The sequence below is a fragment of the Vidua chalybeata genome, assembly GCF_026979565.1.
Source record: "Vidua chalybeata isolate OUT-0048 chromosome W unlocalized genomic scaffold, bVidCha1 merged haplotype SUPER_W_unloc_2, whole genome shotgun sequence".
Taxonomy (NCBI): Eukaryota; Metazoa; Chordata; class Aves; order Passeriformes; family Viduidae; genus Vidua; species Vidua chalybeata.
In genome coordinates, this window is record NW_026530331.1 from 1,133,687 (window position 1) to 1,143,011 (window position 9,325).

Genomic DNA, 9,325 nt, shown 5'->3' on the forward strand with positions numbered 1-9,325 from the left:
AGCTTGGTCTCCCTGCCGAGGTAAGGTCGAACGTCCTGCCGAGCCTTACACTCGAACTCCGGCCAAGTTCCCTTGCCTGACTCTCCTACTAGGCTTGGGAAGCTTGGTCTCCCTGCCGAGGTAAGGTCGAAGGTCCTGCCGAGCCTTACACTCGAACTCCGGCCATGTCCCCTTGCCTGACTCTCCTACTAGGCTTGGGAAGCTTGGTCTCCCTGCCGAGGTAAGGTCGAACGTCCTGCCTAGCCTTACACTCGAACTCCGGCCAAGCCCCCTTGCCTGACCCTACTAGGCTTGGGAAGCTTGGTCTCCCTGCCGAGGTAAGGTCGAATGTCCTGCCGAGCCTTACACTCGAACTCCGGCCAAGTCCCCTTGCCTGACTCTCCTACTAGGCTTGGGAAGCTTGGTCTCCCTGCCGAGGTAAGGTCGAACGTCCTGCCGAGCCTTACACTCGAACTCCGGCCAAGTCCCCTTGCCTGACTCTCCTACTAGGCTTGGGAAGCTTGGTCTCCCTGCCGAGGTAAGGTCGAACGTCCTGCCGAGCCTTACACTCGAACTCCGGCCAAGCCCCCTTGCCTGACTCTCCTACTAGGCTTGGGAAGCTTGGTCTCCCTGCCGAGGTAAGGTCGAACGTCCTGCCTAGCCTTACACTCGAACTCCGGCCAAGCCCCCTTGCCTGACCCTACTAGGCTTGGGAAGCTTGGTCTCCCTGCCGAGGTAAGGTCGAACGTCCTGCCGAGCCTTACACTCGAACTCCGGCCAAGCCCCCTTGCCTGACTCTCCTACTAGGCTTGGGAAGCTTGGTCTCCCTGCCGAGGTAAGTTCGAACGTCCTGCCGAGCCTTACACTCGAACTCCGGCCAAGCCCCCTTGCCTGACCCTACTAGGCTTGGGAAGCTTGGTCTCCCTGCCGAGGTAAGGTCGAACGTCCTGCCTAGCCTTACACTCGAACTCCGGCCAAGCCCCCTTGCCTGACCCTACTAGGCTTGGGAAGCTTGGTCTCCCTGCCGAGGTAAGGTCGAACGTCCTGCCGAGCCTTACACTCGAACTCCGGCCAAGCCCCCTTACCTGACTCTCCTACTAGGCTTGGGAAGCTTGGTCTCCCTGCCGAGGTAAGGTCGAACGTCCTGCCGAGCCTTACACTCGAACTCCGGCCAAGCCCCCTTGCCTGACCCTACTAGGCTTGGGAAGCTTGGTCTCCCTGCCGAGGTAAGGTCGAACGTCCTGCCGAGCCTTACACTCGAACTCCGGCCAAGTCCCCTTGCCTGACTCTCCTACTAGGCTTGGGAAGCTTGGTCTCCCTGCCGAGGTAAGGTCGAACGTCCTGCCGAGCCTTACACTCGAACTCCGGCCAAGCCCCCTTGCCTGACCCTACTAGGCTTGGGGAGCTTGGTCTCCCTGCCGAGGTAAGGTCGAACGTCCTGCCGAGCCTTACACTCGAACTCCGGCCAAGCCCCCTTGCCTGACTCTCCTACTAGGCTTGGGAAGCTTGGTCTCCCTGCCGAGGTAAGGTCGAACGTCCTGCTGAGCCTTACACTCGAACTCCGGCCAAGCCCCCTTGCCTGACTCTCCTACTAGGCTTGGGGAGCTTGGTCTCCCTGCCGAGGTAAGGTCGAACGTCCTGCCGAGCCTTACACTCCAACTCCGGCCAAGCCCCCTTGCCTGACCCTACTAGGCTTGGGAAGCTTGGTCTCCCTGACGAGGTAAGGTCGAACGTCCTGCCGAGCCTTACACTCGAACTCCGGCCAAGTTCCCTTGCCTGACTCTCCTACTAGGCTTGGGAAGCTTGGTCTCCCTGCCGAGGTAAGGTCGAAGGTCCTGCCGAGCCTTACACTCGAACTCCGGCCATGTCCCCTTGCCTGACTCTCCTACTAGGCTTGGGAAGCTTGGTCTCCCTGCCGAGGTAAGGTCGAACGTCCTGCCTAGCCTTACACTCGAACTCCGGCCAAGCCCCCTTGCCTGACCCTACTAGGCTTGGGAAGCTTGGTCTCCCTGCCGAGGTAAGGTCGAACGTCCTGCCGAGCCTTACACTCGAACTCCGGCCAAGTCCCCTTGCCTGACTCTCCTACTAGGCTTGGGAAGCTTGGTCTCCCTGCCGAGGTAAGGTCGAACGTCCTGCCGAGGCTTACACTCGAACTCCGGCCAATTCCCCTTGCCTGACTCTCCTACTAGGCTTGGGAAGCTTGGTCTCCCTGCCGAGGTAAGGTCGAACGTCCTGCCGAGCCTTACACTCGAACTCCGGCCAAGCCCCCTTGCCTGACTCTCCTACTAGGCTTGGGAAGCTTGGTCTCCCTGCCGAGGTAAGGTCGAACGTCCTGCCTAGCCTTACACTCGAACTCCGGCCAAGCCCCCTTGCCTGACCCTACTAGGCTTGGGAAGCTTGGTCTCCCTGCCGAGGTAAGGTCGAACGTCCTGCCGAGCCTTACACTCGAACTCCGGCCAAGCCCCCTTGCCTGACTCTCCTACTAGGCTTGGGAAGCTTGGTCTCCCTGCCGAGGTAAGTTCGAACGTCCTGCCGAGCCTTACACTCGAACTCCGGCCAAGCCCCCTTGCCTGACCCTACTAGGCTTGGGAAGCTTGGTCTCCCTGCCGAGGTAAGGTCGAACGTCCTGCCGAGCCTTACACTCGAACTCCGGCCAAGTCCCCTTGCCTGACTCTCCTACTAGGCTTGGGAAGCTTGGTCTCCCTGCCGAGGTAAGGTCGAACGTCCTGCCGAGCCTTACACTCGAACTCCGGCCAAGCCCCCTTGCCTGACCCTACTAGGCTTGGGGAGCTTGGTCTCCCTGCCGAGGTAAGGTCGAACGTCCTGCCGAGCCTTACACTCGAACTCCGGCCAAGTCCCCTTGCCTGACTCTCCTACTAGGCTTGGGAAGCTTGGTCTCCCTGCCGAGGTAAGGTCGAACGTCCTGCCTAGCCTTACACTCGAACTCCGGCCAAGCCCCCTTGCCTGACCCTACTAGGCTTGGGAAGCTTGGTCTCCCTGCCGAGGTAAGGTCGAACGTCCTGCCGAGCCTTACACTCGAACTCCGGCCAAGTCCCCTTGCCTGACTCTCCTACTAGGCTTGGGAAGCTTGGTCTCCCTGCCGAGGTAAGGTCGAACGTCCTGCCGAGCCTTACACTCGAACTCCGGCCAAATTCCCTTGCCTGACTCTCCTACTAGGCTTGGGAAGCTTGGTCTCCCTGCCGAGGTAAGGTCGAAGGTCCTGCCGAGCCTTACACTCGAACTCCGGCCAAGTCCCCTTGCCTGACTCTCCTACTAGGCTTGGGAAGCTTGGTCTCCCTGCCGAGGTAAGGTCGAACGTCCTGCCGAGCCTTACACTCGAACTCCGGCCAAGCCCCCTCGCCTGACTCTCCTACTAGGCTTGGGAAGCTTGGTCTCCCTGCCGAGGTAAGGTCGAACGTCCTGCCGAGCCTTACACTCGAACTCCGGCCAAGCCCCCTTGCCTGACCCTACTAGGCTTGGGAAGCTTGGTCTCCCTGCCGAGGTAAGGTCGAACGTCCTGCTGAGCCTTACACTCGAACTCCGGCCAAGCCCCCTTGCCTGACTCTCCTACTAGGCTTGGGGAGCTTGGTCTCCCTGCCGAGGTAAGGTCGAACGTCCTGCCTAGCCTTACACTCCAACTCCGGCCAAGCCCCCTTGCCTGACCCTACTAGGCTTGGGAAGCTTGGTCTCCCTGCCGAGGTAAGGTCGAACGTCCTGCCGAGCCTTACACTCGAACTCCGGCCAAGTTCCCTTGCCTGACTCTCCTACTAGGCTTGGGAAGCTTGGTCTCCCTGCCGAGGTAAGGTCGAAGGTCCTGCCGAGCCTTACACTCGAACTCCGGCCAAGTCCCCTTGCCTGACTCTCCTACTAGGCTTGGGAAGCTTGGTCTCCCTGCCGAGGTAAGGTCGAACGTCCTGCCGAGGCTTACACTCGAACTCCGGCCAAGTCCCCTTGCCTGACTCTCCTACTAGGCTTGGGAAGCTTGGTCTCCCTGCCGAGGTAAGGTCGAACGTCCTGCCGAGCCTTACACTCGAACTCCGGCCAAGTCCCCTTGCCTGACTCTCCTACTAGGCATGGGAAGCTTGGTCTCCCTGCCGAGGTAAGGTCGAACGTCCTGCCTAGCCTTACACTCGAACTCCGGCCAAGCCCCCTTGCCTGACCCTACTAGGCTTGGGAAGCTTGGTCTCCCTGCCGAGGTAAGGTCGAACGTCCTGCCGAGCCTTACACTCGAACTCCAGCAAAGCCCCCTTGCCTGACTCTCCTACTAGGCTTGGGAAGCTTGGTCTCCCTGCCGAGGTAAGGTCGAACGTCCTGCCGAGCCTTACACTCGAACTCCGGCCAAGTCCCCTTGCCTGACTCTCCTACTAGGCTTGGGAAGCTTGGTCTCCCTGCTGAGGTAAGGTCGAACGTCCTGCCGAGCCTTACACTCGAACTCCGGCCAAGCCCCCTTGCCTGACTCTCCTACTAGGCTTGCTTGCCTTCTTGCCTTTCTGCTTACTCGGGTTAATGCTTGCTCTGACGGGGACATCCTGCCCTGCCTTCCAGGGACATTCCCCTATCTGCTCTGATGGGGACCTCCATCTATGCCTGCCATGGACATCCTACCTGCCCTGTTATCCTGTCCTGCCTGCTGTGGACATGCCCTCTGCCTGGCGGGACTTGCTGCTCCTGCTTGCTAGGACATCCCCCCCTACATGCCTGTTATCCTGTCCTGCCTGGCGGGGACATGCCCTCTGCCCGGGGGACATGACGCTCCTGCCTGCTTGGACATTCCACCTGCCGTGTTGTCCTGTCCTGCCTGGCAGGGACATGCCTTTTGCCTGTCAGGGACATGCTCTCTGTCTGCCAGGTACATGCCCTCTGCCTGCCAGGTACATGTCACTCCTGCCTGCTAGGACAGCCCGCCCTACTGGCTAGTGATATCCCACCTGCCGTCCTATCCCATCCTGCCAGCGCCGGGGACATGTCCTCCAGGACCTCCACATCCCACCTGCCCTGCTGGGGATATTCCCCTTGCCCTGATTGCCAGGGACTTACTTTGCCCATAGGGCACCTCCACACGCTCGGAGGAGGGCCTGCTTTACTTCTAAGGAGACACCTCAGTCGCTCCTCTATTCCACTCGCTTCCCCCCGTTCCCGGCCGGCCCCTTCGCAGGAGTCCGGAAACGCGGTACTAGCGGGCCCCTCTCACTTCGGGGGTCCGAGCTGCCGGCCCCCGTCTCACTCACTCACTCATTCGCTCGTCTCCCGGTTTTTCTTACCCATCCGATGCTCCTCTGCATTGCTCGTCTCACGCTGATCCTAGGGTCCGAAGGTAGCCAGCAACTCCCGAGGGTCCCTCGAAGCAGGTGGTCGAGCTGTCCAGGGGTCCTCTTTGGGCGTGGCTATCCCGGACGAGCCCCCAAATTGAAATGAACAGGGCTAATGCCTTTATTAATGTTCAGCTCTTTATTAAATAGATCAGCTGGGCAGGGGGCTCGACGCAGAGCTCGCCCCCGCGGTTGTAGCTTTCCCAGGCAGCCGGAAGGAAGGAGGCGCGCAGAGCCGGTCACTGGAGTCCCGAGCAGCAGCTGTCCTTTCTCCTTCCTTGTGGCACACCGGTGGCCCGAGGATGAGGAGGCGTGGCGTGCAGAGTCTGTTGCTGAAGTCCAGAACAACAGCTGTCCCCGCTCCTTCCGTGGTGGCAGCACCAGGGCTCTCTGTCTGTCTATCGCCCTGCTTCTCAGAGCCTAATATAGTATGTTCCTTCTTAGGTGATGGCGACGGTTAAAAGCCAGTCAGGGGATGTGTTTCCCTCTTCCTCAGCTAGGGCATTTATCTAGACTCCTCTATTGTGTTCAGTTTTTGATTTATATTCATTTTTATCTCCTAAAAATACTCCCATGATCCTAAGGGGTTTTTATTTGCATGTTAGTCCCAGAATGGCAGCGTGGAGGGGTGGGAGGCCAGGTAGTTTAGAGAAAACAAACAGAGCAATTGTCTAATTAGCATTTCAATATAGGTACTTGGCTAGAGTTAGTAGTTTTCTTTTAGTGTTGCCATGGGAACTAGGAAAGCCCTGCCCGAGTCTCTGGGGAACACCTGGAAACTGTTCATAACAATAACAACTCATTGTCAGTATGCCAAAGGACTGGCAGTCCAACTTGTCAAAACCCATTTCCCAGTGTGAGCAGATGCCACATGACAGAAAAGAAGGTATTAACAACATGTGCACATACCCAAATCAGCCAAATTCGGAATTTGGCAAGATGAGTAACATCTGTTTGCCACAGCTGCAAAGCCTTTAGGCCTCTGGGATTTATCCCAGCCAGTAAGGTGCAGCAGGGCAAGCCTTGGTTGGCATTCATCAAATTGCTTTTGCAAGGTGTGTGCACTTGATAGAAGAATCATGCAAGGCTTTTGGCCCATGCAGTCATGTCCTCAATGAACCACTTGAGTGACATATGAAACGCCATGAAATCTCTGAAATGCCATGGCCACAGCCCTTAATTCAATCACTTGGGCCGAGGCTGTTGTGGCTTTCCAGTACTTTGAGCTGTTAGCTCTTTCCCCCTTTTTTTTTTTTTTTTTTTTTTTTTTTGAAAAACCAGCAGCACCTGCGGGCTCTAGGACCCTGTGGTGCGAGGCGAGGCTGAGGACCTCTTCCAGGGGGCCGGGCCAAGCATCCCAAACTTGGCCGGGGAGGCGGAGAGCCCAGGCTCTCTGCCGAGCCAAGATCCACACGGCTCGGTCCCTCCCCCCAGCTTCTCATAGGTATCACTTGGGGCCCCTGAATCTGGGGTCCCTGGGACACTCCATGGCCGCCCGCAGATGGGCGACCTATTCTAAGTTTATATTTCGGTGCACGCCTCCACCAGGCTGCGAGAATCCCGGCAATTCCTCCGGCTTTTCGCCCTCCCCCCACCCCACCTGGCCATGGACCATGCCACAGCTTCTCGGCATCCCGCTCTGCAAACAGGAGCAGGACGCGCGGGGCGCGGGCAGGGGAGGTTTTCCCGGGAGTATAAAATTCCACCCTGGTTTTGGGGATCTTGGCACCACTCATGCCTGCCCAGTACAAGCGGCTGCTCTTCGCTCTCAGTGTGTCCGTCCTGCCGCGGGATACAATGGACTGAATCGCGGCCCCACCCCCATCCCCAGCCACGGTACCAGCAGCAGTGGCGCTGCTGCGGACCAAGTCGGTGTTCGCTCCTGCTGCCTCTGCCTCTGCCTCAGTGGGACAGAGCTCGGGGCAGTCTGGGGGAAGCGGAGGGAGTGGTGGGCTGGATGCAGGCTATGAAACAAACAGGTTGGATGTGTTGTCCAGCACAGGGCTGCCTGCTTCTGCTGGCGGCGGTGGATCACAGAGCGAAGTCGCTGCTGATGAGACGGCTTCAGGCAGCGCGGCGATGGGAACCGCTGTGTCCTGCGGGCGCTCCCCGCCCGCAGCGAGCGGCGCGGCGGGTGCAGTTTCCCCCGCGGCGTGGCACGCCGCCAGCCCAAGCGGAGCGGGCGGCGCGGCTTCGGCAGCGTCTTTCGGCGCTGGCGGTCGCGGCGGCGGATGCGGCGCCTCTGCCGGTCCCAGGGTGGGGGGCCGCGGCGGCGGCAGCGGCGTCTCTCTCAAGAGCGTCGCTGGCGGTCGCGGCGGCGGCCGCAGCAACTCTGCCGGTCCCGGGGTGGGGGTCCGCGGCGGCGGCGGCGGTGGCGGCAGTGGGCTCGCTCCAGGTGGAGCGGTGGGTGGAGCGAGAGGCACGGCTGCTGCTGCCGCTGGAACGGTGGGCGGAGCGGCAGGCGGCGCGGCAAACCCCGCTGCCAGCAGGTGTGGCGCCATGGCCGGCGCTGGTATCTCAAAGGATATCAAATCCGTCCGTCCGCTTAGTGCGTAGGGAAGCGGACCGGGAGACAAAGCCTGTCCCGTTGGGCGGGGGGCGTGCCAGGGGATGGATCAGAGGCTTCATTGCCGGTCCCGGCAGTACAAGAGGGTGGGACCGGTACATCTGCGCAGGCTCCATCAGCGAAGGAGTCGGGGTGGCTCCAGCCCCCACTGCGCCGTGGACTGCGGGCGGCGCCGGCCCCCCCGCGAATGCGGTCTGGAAACGGGGGGGCTGCGGAGCCGCGGGCTGTGGCGGCAGCCGCCGGTCCGGGGCCACCCCGTGCAGTCCTTGCAATGTCAAGTGTGCCGAAGCTGATAGTTGCGGCAAAGGCACCCCCGCCGCCTGGTAGGCGGATGGTGTCACCAGCACCTCGCTCAAGGCGAGGTGCGTCTGCGCAGCTGGTCGCGGCGCGGCGTGCTGTGCAATCAGCGGCCGATCTGTCGGCAAAGAATATCTTGTCTGAACGTAGTCACAGGGATGGGAATACTTGGGCTTAGCATGAATTCCCGGCGACATGTAAAGTCCGCGGGGCGTCCCAGCGTCTCTTGCAGACCCACTCTGCGCCGTGGCGGGCCTGGGCACCACCCTGCCCGCCTGTCACCCACTGATTCCCGAAACGCCGTTGCATACCGAAGCGGCATCCTCATTTCCCGACATCTCCCATTCGGAGTCACTGCTCCTCGGGGTCTCACGAGGCAAGGCCGTATAGATGCACCCCCAGACTACAACAAGAGCATGTGATAAGTTAGAAAAGACTCTTTGTTCATCAAGACAGAAAGAAGAAGCCTTGTGTAGATAACAGAGAATCAAAGGAGAAGCCTTGTGTAGATAACAGAAAACCGCCAGACAGAAACTAGTTAGTATGTTGATTACTTAAGCTGGGTGTGTAATTATGTGATAAATTTAGGCGAATAATTTGATTCAGCCTTTTTAAGGTCAATTAGAATTTTATTAATTACAGCAAGCAGTAGCAAGCAAAACAGCGCTGGGTGGGTAGGGGTCTCCAAGCCGCCCCTCCTGCAGTGTCCCACACTGCAGTGCCCCACACCCCACTCCCTTATTCAGTCTCTTTTTATAGTTTCTTGGAGGTTTCTTCATTCGTGTCTCTTGCGATAGCGGTGTGCTTAGCTTGAGCATCCCTCTGCATCGTCTCTGCGTTGTGTCGAGGCAGGTGATCGTTGATTTCACAATCGGTTCCGGACAGTGATGGGCGTACCCGGAGCACTCCTACGTTGTCTAGTCCGGTGGCCGTTGCCTGGTGGTCGCTGATTTCATAATCAGCTCCGACCATCCCCCAACATCCTTAGCCTGTGTCTGCAAAAAAAAGCTAAGAAAAGCTCCCTATATGGTGATTAATCATACTTGTGATCTTGCAGTTTTGCAATATGTCTATAGCCTTGCGGTTTGTAGCAGTTGCTTCTTTATTGTCCTTTTTTTTTTTTTAGTAAAACCCACAAGTTGCTGTTTCCCAACTTCACAGATGCTTCCCCTAT

At 59.0% G+C, this 9,325-nt stretch overlaps 1 protein-coding gene across 1 annotated transcript; it reads right to left on the reverse strand.

The window, feature by feature from the left end:
* Positions 1-7,252: 7,252 nt before the first annotated feature.
* On the reverse strand, positions 7,253-7,789 carry LOC128782880 (basic proline-rich protein-like). Its single transcript, XM_053933383.1, has one exon. It carries the CDS (start codon positions 7,787-7,789, stop codon positions 7,253-7,255), a length of 537 nt encoding a protein of 178 aa, XP_053789358.1.
* Positions 7,790-9,325: the final 1,536 nt, after the last annotated feature.

Excerpts from the sequence above, each read along its gene's own strand:
- LOC128782880 (XM_053933383.1), bottom strand. The coding sequence starts at position 7,789 with ATGGCGCCACACCTGCTGGCAGCGGGGTTTGCCGCGCCGCCTGCCGCT.